The 14,297-nt window shown below is 39.7% G+C and overlaps 2 protein-coding genes across 2 annotated transcripts in view; one reads left to right on the top strand and one right to left on the bottom strand.

The window, feature by feature from the left end:
* The window catches only part of sgsm1a (small G protein signaling modulator 1a), a 37,080-nt gene extending 33,746 nt beyond the window's left edge, over window positions 1-3,334 (bottom strand). The window contains exons 1-2 of the mRNA XM_085368243.1: window positions 3,300-3,334; window positions 3,126-3,169 (exon numbers count right to left, since the gene is read on the bottom strand). Of these exons, the coding sequence (XP_085224369.1) occupies window positions 3,126-3,169; window positions 3,300-3,318 (63 nt within the window). The 5' untranslated portion in view covers window positions 3,319-3,334. The remainder of the gene's footprint in view (window positions 1-3,125; window positions 3,170-3,299) is intronic.
* A 3,267-nt stretch (window positions 3,335-6,601) lies between these two features.
* slc6a4b (solute carrier family 6 member 4b) lies at window positions 6,602-12,163 on the top strand. Its single transcript, XM_085368242.1, has 13 exons — window positions 6,602-6,803; window positions 7,262-7,396; window positions 7,490-7,709; window positions 7,853-7,991; window positions 8,123-8,257; window positions 9,196-9,299; window positions 10,143-10,270; window positions 10,378-10,490; window positions 10,650-10,781; window positions 10,986-11,085; window positions 11,204-11,304; window positions 11,819-11,986; window positions 12,083-12,163. Exons 1-13 carry the CDS (start codon window positions 6,602-6,604, stop codon window positions 12,161-12,163), a joined length of 1,758 nt encoding a protein of 585 aa, XP_085224368.1.
* Window positions 12,164-14,297: the final 2,134 nt, after the last annotated feature.

The raw sequence follows: 14,297 nt of genomic DNA, 5'->3' as shown, positions 1-14,297 counted from the left end.
TTTTTCAAAAATGTTATCAACAGATTTAATAGATGTAGCAAAAAAAGAAAAACCCTAAAAACCTCTGAATAAGTTTCCACTATCTCTGATTTTGGCCACTCTTCAGCTGAAAAATGTTGAAGGATGTCTCAATTTAGCTTTTATTAGACTCCTCTAAAGCCATCAGTTTCTCCTGATTGAGACATTCCTTAGTGGATTTCTATTGGGACCAGAATCTTTATCCTGCTGAAAGCTCCATTTCTGGCTCAGGTTCAGTTTTTGGATAGACTGACCCAGAACTCTGTGATATGACGCTGAATTCATAGTTGACTAAATGACTGTAGGCTGCATGAAACAAACCCAAACTATAACATTTCCATTTCCAATCAAAGTTGGAATGAGGACCTTCTCCTAAAAGATGTTTTTGTTGTGAACCAAACATATCTGCTGGGTACTTGGGCTTCCTCCCTCCATCCAGAAACAAGCATGTTGGGTTAACTGGTGATTCTAAATGGCTTTTGGCTGTGATCTAGATAAAGTGCTTTAAGTGGTTTGAATGGTGGGTGAAACTAGAAAAGCGCTACATAAGTACAACACATTACATTATTGATATTGTGGCCAAACAAACGTATGTGTATATATTTCCGTTCCTAATGATCTGGTCTTTGGTTGCTTTGTAAAACAGTAGCTTAGCTTTGATGCTATTTTTGGACAGCAAAGGCTTTTCCTGACAAAATTCCACACAGGCTACATTTCTGATTGCTCTGATTGTAGATATATGGAGTTTGACACCAGGCTCTGAAAGACTGTCAGCACGTCATGCAAAGACATTTTGGGTTTCTGAGGCTTCTTTTTGCATCTAATGTCCTGCCTGTGGGCTAAATTTGCTGGAGGGCAAAGTGAAATGTTTAACATCTAATAGTTTTCCTTGCAAATAATTCAGATATCTTTTTAAATCACTTGCCACACTCTTAGACATTCATCGGCACAGAGAACCTCAGATGTCAAAGATTTTAAAAGGACCTCCTTTACAAGCTTCCGATCACTGCCAGGATCAGTGATGCTTTTTTAATTATGAAAATGTTTTAAAGAATGTAAATTGTATGTGTCATTTGTTTGCCCATCAGCTCAGTGTGTATCCTGATCGAATATGGTAAAAAAAAAAGAAAGTAACACTTTCCACTCTTCTTTTTTCTTTTCAGATTCTTACATCATTAAAAATGCTGATCTTCATTAAAAAGCTGTCTGAGAATAAAGTCGCTGCTACGCTAACAAAGAGCCCCAGTGAAAGAATCTTTGAGAGGCCTTATGCACACAGAGAGCATATTTAATCATGGGAAGGGTCTGCTCTCCACAGATAAACACTGGAGAAGCAGAGGAAAACAAATCAGGCCACCGCCTCTACACTCTTCCTTTCACAACATTCAGGATGTGATGATTTAAAGGAATAAAGCCCAGTAGAGCATGAGGTAATTAGAGAGGAAAGTTAAAAAAAACATAAACACTTTTATCAAATGAAGGTTGAAAATGTCTCCATGCAACAATCAAACAGCTGTTACTGTCCCTCTTCATCTGAATATTCTTTTAGAGACCAAAACCAACAAGACTCGGAGGGTTTGGGTTATATTAGAAAGGCGTGGATGACACTGAGAAAACCTACCCTGTACAAACAAAGGGCAACAAAAACGCTTAACTGTAAAGTATACACCACTACAGGACAATGGAAACACAATAAGGTAACACACAGCAGTCTGCTAACAGACATGCACCTGTCATCTATCTCCAATACACTGGATGTGCTTTCGTTTTAGATTTCAGCTGTCAGAATGTTATCGCTCTACTGTGAATATTTCAACGTGTCTCTGTTATGATAAATCAACTTCCTGTTGGGGAGCTTTAGTTTCCTGCCAGTCCCATGTTTGGGTGGACGCAATTACGACCCCAGAAGCTTGCTGCTGATTTAAATAAGGTTGCTATGTGTGAAAGAAAGGGTGTTATTACTTTAAGGAAGCTGCTGAGATTTAATACATGTTTTAAAAAAAGGAGCAAAGTGGGGGAAAAAATGGTGCCACTCTTGTTTACCTTCAGCATCTATATGAAAGGAGGCTCTTCACAAAGGCACGGCCCATCAGTTTGGACATCTCACAACATGTTCACTTCCATCATGCTTCCACCATCAAGGCAAAGGTTTAGCCAACATGCCAATAGATACTATCTATTTTCAACCATTCCCCTCCATGACTGGTGACATGTAGGACATTTGGCTCTCGGACTTTAGAATTTCACCTGCAGTTTACTTTAATACTTACTGAGCTGAATGTAGTGTGCCTGCTTATCTTCAAGACTGTATAGGGGAGTGTTGGCGGCACAATCACCTCGACCGTTCATCATAATCTAATGAAACTCTATAACCTTACTAAGGCATTCATTTTGTGGAACAAAGGGCTTAACACTATGAACCATAAAAACATTAGCTAATCTAATAACACCTTCCTCCAAACAGATGCTCCTGCAGGTCGAGCTTTGCATCCCCGCACCAGCCTCATTAACACAGGCTTTATGTAACAGTCTAAACAGTCATTATCATGTCAGTGACATGTATGGAAGCTTTCATATACACAAAACTCATTACACACACACACACACACACACACACACACACACACACACACACACACACACACACACAGTTTGAGTCTAGAATCACCAAATGGTTTGGCAGAAGGCTGATGGTTTGCTGTGCCATAAACACAACAAACACTGGCTAAAGACAATCTGCTTCCTTCGTGCTGCTTCTCCACCCAAATAATTAGTGAGGTGCAGCACTACATCATTCATGCTGAGAACAGACCTTAACAAATTAACCAACCATAAACTGTTACTGGACTTTAATAACTATTATTAGTATTCTACTTTTTCTCCCTTACTATCAGCTTGTTTCCTGGTGTTTTTCTGGCTGAGGTACAGATGAGCACCACAGGCACACATCTGTAATCATCACCAGGAAACAGCTGACACGGTGCCAGCCAGTGTTTGTTAGGGATCACCTGGCAAGCCTCTTCGAGCACAGGCTGAACTGCAGAGCTTCATACGAACCAACATGTTTGTTTTTCCGACTCGATAACTGCTGAGCTGAAAACACCCACCTCCTTTTTGACGGTGCGCAGCAGCCGCTGACGGGTCTCTGCCTCTGAAACACAAATAAAATAAACCAAACAGCGCATCTTTACTTTCTGACACGACTCAACTTTCTCCGCGTTCCCAAACAGAGCCAAATGTTACTTAAATAAATTTAAATTAAAATGTTCTTTTGCTCCCACCTGCCATGATTGTTGCCATGGATCCTGTCTCCTGTCTGAACGCAGCACCCTCCCATCAGCTGCTTGTACAATGTGGATCACGACTCCACCTCATCCGAGCACACGCCTCTTAAAGACACGCTGCGCTCCCTCCGGGAACGGGTCAGAACCAGGGGAGAGAAATAAATGTTCACCGAAAGACAGCTTTCTAGCCTTAAAATCGGAGTGGACTATATTATTTACGGATACAACCCGTATGGATACAACGTATTACAAACGCTCTTTAGTTACAAGAAATCTTAGCGACAATCTGACTCAAGGATAGTAAAAATAATTTGGTTTAACCGAGATTTTGGATGAAATCTATTACTGAAATTAAAACATGACTAAAACACATCAGAGCTTCGTTTTTGCGTAAATTTATCAGATGGGGAAATCTTTTGTCCTTACGCCATCTTGTGGTCAAAATGTAGAAGAACGGTTAAATTAAGATGCCAAACAAAACAAAACTAAAATTAAATTAAATTCTGGGTAAAATTATTATATAAAAATCAGTTATTAACATAATAAACAAATAAAAAAATAAAATTCATTGATTAACCGTAACTACTAAAATAATAAGTAAATAACTAACTAAATTAATGAATAAAATAAAAACAAAAGGCGCAAAAGAGAATAAAAAGAAATAAAATAAAATATATATGAAGATCCATTCTTCCCCTCATCTGTTCTACTGTAACACTCTACTGCATGTCAAACCAGATATGACTCTTCATTATTTTTCTGTAAAATTTAAAATAAAAAAAGCTTGAAAAACCGCGTCATTCTGCAACAGAAAATCCCCACAAAGAGTTATAACTCACACTGTCCAGAAGATGGCGACTGTGTAATATATATTTATACCCAGTGATTAGAAGAAAAATAACCAGCAGGTCCACGTGGATCACCATTTTTCACCTTTTATTTAAATTTTGCACTTACTTTATTTTTTTCTCATAGCATCCAACTCAGAACACATTAGAGAAACCTGCAATGTGAGTTGGAGAACCACAGTAGACTTGAGTGAACTATAGAGTGGGAGATCTTAAAGCCATGAGTCCAGCCACGCCTGGAGGACTGAGCTGTCAGGTGAATCAGGTGGTGAAAGGATGGAGTGATAACACAAGATGACAGACTGAGGGGACTGAGGGATGCAGGGTTGGGCCCCTTTCTCCCCCCACGTTGTTTTTCCTCACAAGCATCCTCTTTAACCCAGGATTCCCCAGCTGGGGTGACTCACACCTTTAGTTAATGTGAGGTAATAGGATGTCGTGTTAAGTGTCATAACAGGACTTCTGCCTGAGTAAACGGCACAGCACACCAAACTCCTCACCAGCTATCCTCTGCCTAATTAGCAATGTTTGTCTTTAGACCACAGCTCAACGCACACAAACATCAACACTCCACATTTATTTGCAGCCTTTTAGCGTAATGCTGTTCTGTATAGGAAGAAAAATGTATTTAAAAAAATGGACAGGTTCCTATGAATCACAACAAGGTGCAAGTGGACAGATCAAATAACAAATAACAGGGGTTGCAGTAAAACTTGATTTAAATACATTTTGATATAAATATACAAAACAGATGAAAAAGGTTAAATTTAGGGACTTCGTTATTTTCTAAATGACAACAACTCAAAGGATTTTTAAACCACACCAACACCAGCTTTAGAAATAACAATGCTGTGTCATACAGGCCTCTTTGCCTGTCAGCAGAGCCTCTGGCAGAAGCCAACATGCACATGTCGATGCGTGATTAGAGTCGACGTGCTCTAACAGACACCAGGGCATGTGAGGGAGGCTCCTGTCAGTCTGATGCTCTTCTGCACATGTATGCCAATGCAGATTGACAGGTTTGTATGTCTGAGAAGGCCAGTAATGTATGGTTTGTTGCTATGTTATTGGCCCTCAGGGGCCCCTACACCTCGGCTGGATAACCACAGCCTTTCCCTCCCAGCTTTTCTCCATCCTAGCTCTGACAATAATATTATCACTTGTATTATAACTTTCTCTGCCTCTCCCTCTCTGTCTATTACCCGGAGAGGTGCTAACTTGAAGGGGAAATAATCTATATTCTTCTTTGCTTCTCCTTTGATGTCCATTTAGCAGGAAAGGGCCAAAACAACAGTTATTAAACAATCCTTCTGCACAGCATGTTGCCCCAGCTTCAGGTGGAGAAGCTGGGCAGTAAACCATGTGACACCAGGCCAGACAGTGCGGCTGCAACTTGGTTCTTAAGTGACAATTTTATGATATTACTAGATGTCTCCTGTCCTATCCTGTGTCATATCCATTTCCCAAAGTAACTTCATTTGATGCACTCTCTCCGCTCACAGACCTACATGACCATGGCTCTCTGACTATCCAGTTAGTAGCCTTTTCAAACTACTCAGTGCTAAAAGCGGTAGATTTGATTACAAATTCATTTTATTAGGTTTCCCTAATCAGTGCAGTTAAGCTACTGTGATTCTATTTTGCTGTCTTCACCAAACTATATGATGCCACAGGACCAGCAAACCAAGATGGTCCAAGGTGCCGTTTATGGCTTTCTGTATTAAATCTGTGGAAGTTCAAACTGACCGATTGCACACTAGTTAAAATTACTGTTACACTGTGTCAGAAGCCTGTTGTTTGATTTAATCTTTCACTCATGTTTCAGGTATAAGATGTTGAAATCAATTTTCCTTGGCCTTTTTTTGCAAAAATAAAGACACTGATATCCCCAGAAAATGAGGATCATAATGTACCAATTCATCCAAATTCAGTCTTTATATTCTAAAGTTTGAGTTTCAGGCGGCAACAAATTCTAATTCATATTGATAAAAAGAGAAAATATGAGGTTGCAGAGTTTTGAATTTCGATGGTGTGACGTGCAAGAGATGACTTACACAGTGAAACTTCAACATTCACTTTACTGCACATCATGATGCGTTCAGGGGAAAGGAGTTTAAAAAAAATGTGAGTAAAGCTGCAATCCCATCAGTCTTTGCTGCTGGTGAAATTCAACCGTGTTCAAAAACAGGCCTCTCGCCTTTAAAGTGAGTTATCGCATTGATCAACTCTAGCATCGTCGCTTTAGAGTCTGTAAATCATCCTGGACGTTTTAGTTGAAAGACGGTTAAAAAGTGAGGGTATGATTTCTACTGACAGGTATCCCCAAGTGTAGCACCAACAACTCCTCCCACTCGACCCTGTCATCATCACAGGAGAAGCATCCTCCTCTCTGAGGAGCTGTTCCTCTGCCTGACTTTTCACAGTCCGGTGCCCCGACAGGACTCAGCGGTCATGGCCGGCAGTCTGACCCACCACAGCTCCCCGAACCCCGGCTATAGCACCAACAACGCGGTCCCGGTGCCGGTCATCACGCAGACGGAGTCCCGAGACAAATGGAGCAAAAAGATGGATTTTCTCCTGTCTGTGATTGGCTTTGCTGTGGACCTTGGGAATGTTTGGAGGTTTCCGTACATATGTTATCAAAACGGTGGCGGTAAGTAGGCTAAAGGTTTAAAAGCAGGTCTATCTATAAGTTAGGATGTGCGGACTTTGTTTGTAAAACTTGTTCTGTCCTCAAATGATTTTGATCTCACAGTTTCTGCTCGAAAAAGATGACAGCAGAAACTGTCCATGGTGCTGAAGAGAGCATCCATCCGTTAGAAACTCAATTAAAAAGTCTTTGAAATGCATTTGGTCTTTGTTTATAATTTCAAAAAATAAAAGAGCTTAACAAGTTCATATTAAGATAAGATTTTTAGGTCAGGGGACAAAAACTAGGAAAAGAATCACAGGACTATGTGGACAATTCTTTCTTTGCCTGCTCTAACAAGTGGGTCAGTTTCACTTAAATCATGCAGATTCACTCTTTAAGCTGGGATGGGAACCAAAATCAGGTTTAAGTTAGTGTTTTTGTCATTTACAAATGTCCTCAGATGTCATCTCTCCATGCAGGTGCTTTCCTTATTCCCTACATTTTGATGGCCATCTTTGGTGGTGTTCCGCTCTTCTACATGGAGCTGGCACTGGGACAGTTTCACAGAACTGGAGCCATATCAATATGGAAACACATCTGTCCCATTTTCAAAGGTGAGGCCTGAGCTGCTCGACAGATCATGTGCGGACAAAACACATTTTTTATTTGCAGCTACAAAGCTCTTTTCATTTCCTGGTGTGTTTCAGGTATAGGATACGCCATCTGCATCATCGCTCTGTATGTGTCCTTCTACTACAACACCATCATCGCCTGGGCCCTCTTCTACTTCTATTCCTCGTTCTCCAGCATCCTGCCTTGGACTAACTGCGACAATGTGTGGAACACCCCCGACTGCACCAACTATTTTGGCATGGACAACATCACCTGGACAAATGCCTCCAGGTCTCCGGCAGAGGAATTTTACACGTAAGTGCATGTAAGTGTGAGTAGCAAAAACCACATAGGTACACGGCTGTGCGGGAATCCTTGACACAGTCAAGCTGGTGGTTTTGTTTGGGAAATATGATCTTGTTGCTGAAAACGTGATGTTCCATGTTTTGTTTCAACAGGAGGAATGTTCTTGAGATCCACAAGTCATCTGGGCTGAGAGATGTTGGTGGGGTTCGCTGGCAGCTGATGCTTTGCCTTTTTCTCATTTTCACCATAGTGTACTTCAGCCTGTGGAAGGGCGTGAAGACTTCAGGGAAGGTAGTTTTTTGCTGTCGCTTTACTGCCACAACAATGGATGTTCTTTGCTTGAATCACAGATTTTATCTTAGATTTCTGGTTCTCTTACACCTTTGTTTCCAACTCTGATATATCGCCTTCCTCTGCACCAGGTAGTGTGGGTGACCGCCACATTGCCCTATATTGTGCTTTTTATCCTGCTCATTCGAGGCGCCACTCTGCCAGGAGCCTGGAGAGGTGTGGTGTTTTATCTCAAACCACAGTGGGGAAAGCTGCTGGAGACCAGTGTGAGTTGAAGCTGGGGGACCAGCTGGTTTGTTATAAATTATATAATTATTTAAAGTTAAAAACAAACAAACAAATGCTGTTAATTTAAACGATCCATAAAACCCTTGTTCTACGAGAATACGTTTTCAGTTACCTGTAGTCTCATTTGACATGTGTAAAAATTAAGTAAATAAAAGAATAATTTATTTTCACCGATGTGAGAAGAATCAATGCAGCCACTTTTTAGAGCAGCATTTTATCTATAGCAGGGTCATTTTTTTGCTAATATGAAAAAAGTGCTTATAACCTCTTAGAACTTTCACACTTAGCAGGTCCTGGTGAAATGACTCAAATAAGTTGATATTCTTGATAATTTTAACCAACACTGAGGAGAAATCCCGATGCATATTTAACTTGTTAAAATGATGACACTCAGACATGCAGCACAGCTGGATCTTCCAAATATTCATTTAATTCTACCCACTAGTCCCCTGAGAATCAGCCTGTATTTCTTTTCTATCTATCGCGCCTTCTCATCTTCCTTCTTAGCTCGCTGCTGTTGTTTGCAAAACATGTGTGAGTGCTTTGGTTAGAAGAGAATATGGATGAGATGAAATGAGATGCATAAATAAGCCACAGAGCAGGATAATAAGATGCATAATTGGTTTAGATTTTCTGCCATTAACAAAAGCCTCCCTTTCTGTCTCCCTCCCCGATATCCAACGCTGTCCTCTTCTTTTTAATGCCGAATGCGAGCTGCTCTTCAGATCTCCCTGCATACAGCTGTGTACCCACTGTACCACTGACACAACCAATCTCTGCTTGGCAAAATAAAATAAAATAAAAAAAAAACAAGAAAAATTAGATGGTGTTTAATCAGTGACAATTTATTTTAATACTCTTAAATACCATAATAATCTACAGCATCCCAGAGCATTTTTGCCTCTGTGTTTTGTAGGTGTGGGTGGACGCTGCTGCTCAGATATTCTTTTCTCTGGGCCCAGGGTTCGGGGTCCTCTTGGCTCTTTCAAGCTACAACTCTTTCACAAACAACTGCTATCGGTAAGATCCCTCAGTGCCTGCTGACATATGAGACACTGAGTTATTGTCTGAAACTGTGGTTGTGGCTTAAATAGTAAAGACTGATGCTCTGGGTGAAATGCTGAAACCATTGCACGAGTGAAAACACATCTCCTTTTGAGCGTTGTGTTTGATTTTAACGACAAGCTTTGGAAACATTATCCCCGTAACGCCTAGTGTGTCACATTTGATACACTATTTGATACTATTTGAGTTTTTGAGACTTCTGCGCCGACGGTGTGATTTTCTTTTACCTCAGAAAAAAATGTGATAAATTGCACGATACAATTTTAAGCAATAAATTTCCAAAATAAAAAAATAAACCAATTTTTTAAAAAGCTGAACATAGTGTGATACAAATTAAAACTCAAATATGTTTTTTGTATTTTAATTTCTCTTTTGTTTAACAAGAAAAAGTTAAAATGATTGGGAAAGAAATGTTTGAGAAAATATGTCATGTAAGATGCATACAATACAATGTATATACGTTTCCATAATCTCTTGATAAACAAATAAAAAAATAAAATAAAAAAAACTCAAATATGCAAATTCTAGTTTTAATTTCTCCATGTGTAATTAATGTATTCTTTATTATCTGTTAATTGTAAGTTATTTATTCTATACTTTATAAGCAAACAGTATCTTGTCGGCTTGTTGGGTGTGTGTGAGCTAAGTGTCTCAGAAAAAGTTTTAAGAAATTTGTAAAGAAAACCAGGCGAAATGCTGAAAATGTCATTTTTGCCTCCGTCTGCAAACAGACCTGTTGTTTAAGAAAGTGTTTTTCTATAAGTAAGTTCAATGACTGCGCTGCTTCCTCCTCGGCAGCGACGCCATCGTGACCAGCTTGGTAAACTGTCTGACCAGCTTTGTGTCGGGCTTCGTCATCTTTACGGTGCTGGGCTACATGGCAGAGATGAGGCAAGTGGAGGTTGAGGATGTAGCCAGAGACAAAGGTCAGCAGGCAAAACAGTAAAACATTGTTTTAAATAAAATGTATTGTAACTATTATAATTACAGATACTCACTCCCATCTGTTCATGTTCATTTCTGTGCTTTTAAGGACCGAGCCTACTCTTCATCACCTACCCAGAGGCCATTGCAAACATGATGGGCTCGACCTTTTTCGCGATCATCTTTTTTGTGATGATGATCACACTGGGACTGGACAGCACGGTACGAGATGAGAAACCTAGAAGTATTCAGTGCATGATGATTACTACCACAGATTCAAATTCATAAATTCAGTCCAATATTTCTTATTTCATGAACTTCAAACATCCTTACACTTCTCTACATGTTTCTAATGATAACAGCTGTCTCTGTGTGCTTCAGTTTGGAGGGCTGGAGGCGATCATCACTGCTGTGTTGGATGAATATCCAGATCAGTTCTATCACAGACGGGAACTTTTTGTTCTGTGCTTGGTGGTTGTCTGTTTTTTAGGCTCTCTGAGCACCCTTACCAATGTAAGTTACTCGTGTTTTATATCCTCATCAAACCCGAGAGAGCAAAAAGCATCGCCTCAATATTTTAAAACAATTACCTTCAATTATAATTAATGCTCTGGATACATTGTAGCAAATTGGAGTAGTGCTATCTACTGTCTGCTGCTCAAATGAGGGGAAATGAGTGCTGACTGATGATCAATGATTGTAAAATCTTACTGGCAGGGTGGTGCCTACGTGGTGAAGCTGCTGGAGGAGTTTGGAGTTGGAAGCTCAATTATTGCAGTGGGTTTCCTTGAGGCTATTGCAGTTTCCTGGTTCTATGGTAAAAAAAAAAAAAAAAGGAAAAAAAAGAAGAAATCTATTGACTAGTTTTCTGTTTCTTTTATCACCAGTATAAATTGGTGACCTATAAGGGATTGTATTATTTTTGCTGATTTCAGGAATCCATCGATTTAGCAATGACGTTCAGGCTATGCTTGGGAAAGCCCCGGGACTGTTCTGGAAAGTGTGCTGGGTTGCTATCAGTCCTGCGTTTCTGGCGGTGAGAGATACTCTGAACACCCAAAGGTTCAGTCGTAACGTCAGCGGTTATGCTGTATAAAAACGACAAGATCTTTTAGTTATCTTCACTCATTGTAAATACTTTAACACATAGTTCTTTGGGTCAAATGAGCATCATCCAGTTAAGCCACTCAGAGATCAGTGAGCTGTAGCAGACAAGGATATGAGAGAAAGCTCATTGCAGGATCAAAAGACAGCTTCAGCAGTGGCCTTTAAAGTTGAAGAGAGCAGACAGTTCAGTGCCCCCTCTGTAGATTAAATTCTTCTCTTTGTGAAGTAGCTTCCTTAAATATTTTCTAGCATGCACACAGACATATGCTGTTTGATACCCTAATCTCTTATTTGCATCCACCTATAAGGTTGTTGTCCTGATGACATTTTAGAATTAAAAATCTACACCAATAAGACTTCTTTTACATATTTTTAAATAATGGACTCAGTACAGGTCATATATTAACATATATGGAAATGCTGCGTATCCCATATCTTCTCAGTATATCATTGTGAGCTCCCTGCTGAAAGCACCACCCCTCGCACTGTTTGATTACAAGTACCCGGACTGGAGCATCATAGTCGGGTACATCGTTGGCTTATCATCCTTCATTTGGGTCCCAATCTACATGGTCTACAAGCTGGTGTGGACCCCTGGTTCCCTCAAACAGGTCGGTGGATGCGTGCAAAGTCCTGAAACTGTTTCTGATGCATTTTCTTCTAATCTAACCTCTGCTTCGTTTGCACGCGTCCCTTGTTTTCCACAGAGATTGGCCGTGTGTCTGAGGCCCGAGAGGACAATACCAGACATCCACGCTGAGAACCTCAACATGGCCACTGTACCATAGAGAGATAAACATCTCTGTGTGCTTTTAGATTGCCATTAAAACCACAGTTGTAGGTTTGTTTATGGCTGAACCTAAACATGATCTAACATTATGACTGATTACCAGTTAATGGTGTTGAACTCTCACTGCGTATGTACACTCTGTATAAAGGTAAATGCTGCTAAATTTTTAATTTTGAGAGGATTTGAGATACTCATATCTCTGCCCTATGTGTGTGTGTGTGTTTGTGTGAGAGAGAGAAACAGAAACGATAGAGAGAGAGCGATTCAGACCTGCGTCACCAGGATAGTTTAGAGTTTTCTCGTTTTGCTTTCTTGTGGTTATACAAGTTAAGTGGTAAAATCTGTGGTCTCTTTTCATCTTATAAAGATAGATGATGCCAAGGAACATGGGAATATTTGCATGGGAACATTTCTATATTTTATGTACGTTGTTGCTTTGCATGCTCAGCTTTACTAACAGTGGGATCATCAGTGTTGCAGTTGTAGCAGCAGTGAGGCTATCATAGTTAATCTCGGTTGAGTGAGTCATTTCGTGTTATTTACAACCAAAACCTGAGGTAAATAACAAAAGAGTGTATTACAGTGTATTTGATGTATTTTGTATTTAGACAGTAGGTCTGTAATACAGTGCTTGCATAGGATTTTAAAGGCAGCAGCTTGAAGAAGTAAAAGTTGAAAAAGTTGTTTTTTTCCCTACTAGTGTTTGCAGTGGAGGTAAGTGAGACTCTCAGACAAAGACCGTGTTAAAAGTGTAATCTTCTTATCATAACTGTGAGTGTATGTTTCACAGTTAAAGTAGACACTAATACAATATGTAAAAGAATCTCATGATTATTTTAAATGAGACTGTTGAATATTTTCTGGTCTTTGTCTGATAGCTTCATTTAACTCCAGATAGCCTGTCTTGCCTTAATATGAATACATGCTATACTGTATTTGCAAAACTTGGAAAGGTTGTATTGATATCTATGGATTCTGTGCCTCTCCAGACAATATTTCCACTTTATAATTTGAGACTGTTCAAATGTTTGTTTGCTTGTTTGTTTGTGTTTTGCATATAAATAGTAGCTCTGTTTTAGTGTTACCTTATCTGAAATGCTTTATCCTTTATTTACAATTAGGGAACGATGTGATGCCCGAGGTTGATGATTGTTCTGTGCTTTCTGTTCTCTTCGGTGTGGTTTCTGTAGACATGTGTGTGTAAATGAATTATAGCATAAATGGCGTATTTTATCGTTTGTACTCCTTTTCAATAGAACAGATTAAATGTGACAAAATTAAGAAAAACACTGCATAAGATTTTTAAATTCCACTATTTATATCAAACACCCTGTGCTTTTCCTGAACTGTAATTTCCACATGATGATCTTCGTGTCTTTGTAATGGCTGTTGGCTGTCATTGTTCACCTCTATTAGATATTCTAATTAACAAGCTAATTTGCAACATCCACAATCCATCCACATACGGGCGAATAGAGCAGCTTAAACCTTCTGATCTCCTCAGGCCCTCACACTGACACAGACACACACACATGTACAATTTCCGCTAACGCTACCCTTCAGAGTTTTATCTGAGCACGGCTCCATCACGTCAAGGCTGACAGGTATGAAAATATACGAGAGTGGGAAGTGGTTTTGAAACATTTGATTCCCCAATGAGCTGCTGGGTGATGGACGTGCAGATCAAAGCCCTTTTGTGTCAGTGACTGCTATTGAAGTAGAGAACAGGCAAGCACAGGAGACACATAAAAGAGGCAACGCTAAATAGGTGGTTCTCTCCTGCTTGATATGGACAGCTTTAGAAACAGTATACATGGAAAGAATTACTGCATGAACACACTGTTAAACCCTCCAGTTAATGCTAATAATTCTAACAAGGGGTGAATAATAGAAATAAAGGAATAACATTCATTCATCACATGTGCAGGCAGTTAGACTTGACTGTACTCTTCTCTGACTTGTTGGTGTCCATTGTACATGGCTGTAGTTTCTAGTTGCTGATTTAACCAGTGGTGACACAAAATACATCTGACAGTTGTAAGAGATTCAACAACAAAGGGACTGATACTGGGTATTATGCTTTTCTACCACCGATTAGCATAAGCATTTTAAGCTAGCTTCTTTAGCCTACA

This window comes from Diplotaxodon limnothrissa, linkage group LG12, assembly GCF_057381915.1.
Source record: "Diplotaxodon limnothrissa isolate DT_005_m linkage group LG12, D_limnothrissa_male_GT1.1, whole genome shotgun sequence".
NCBI classification, from domain to species: Eukaryota; Metazoa; Chordata; class Actinopteri; order Cichliformes; family Cichlidae; genus Diplotaxodon; species Diplotaxodon limnothrissa.
Note: the sequence above shows the minus strand (reverse complement) of the source record. Positions and strands in the feature narration are given on the sequence as shown.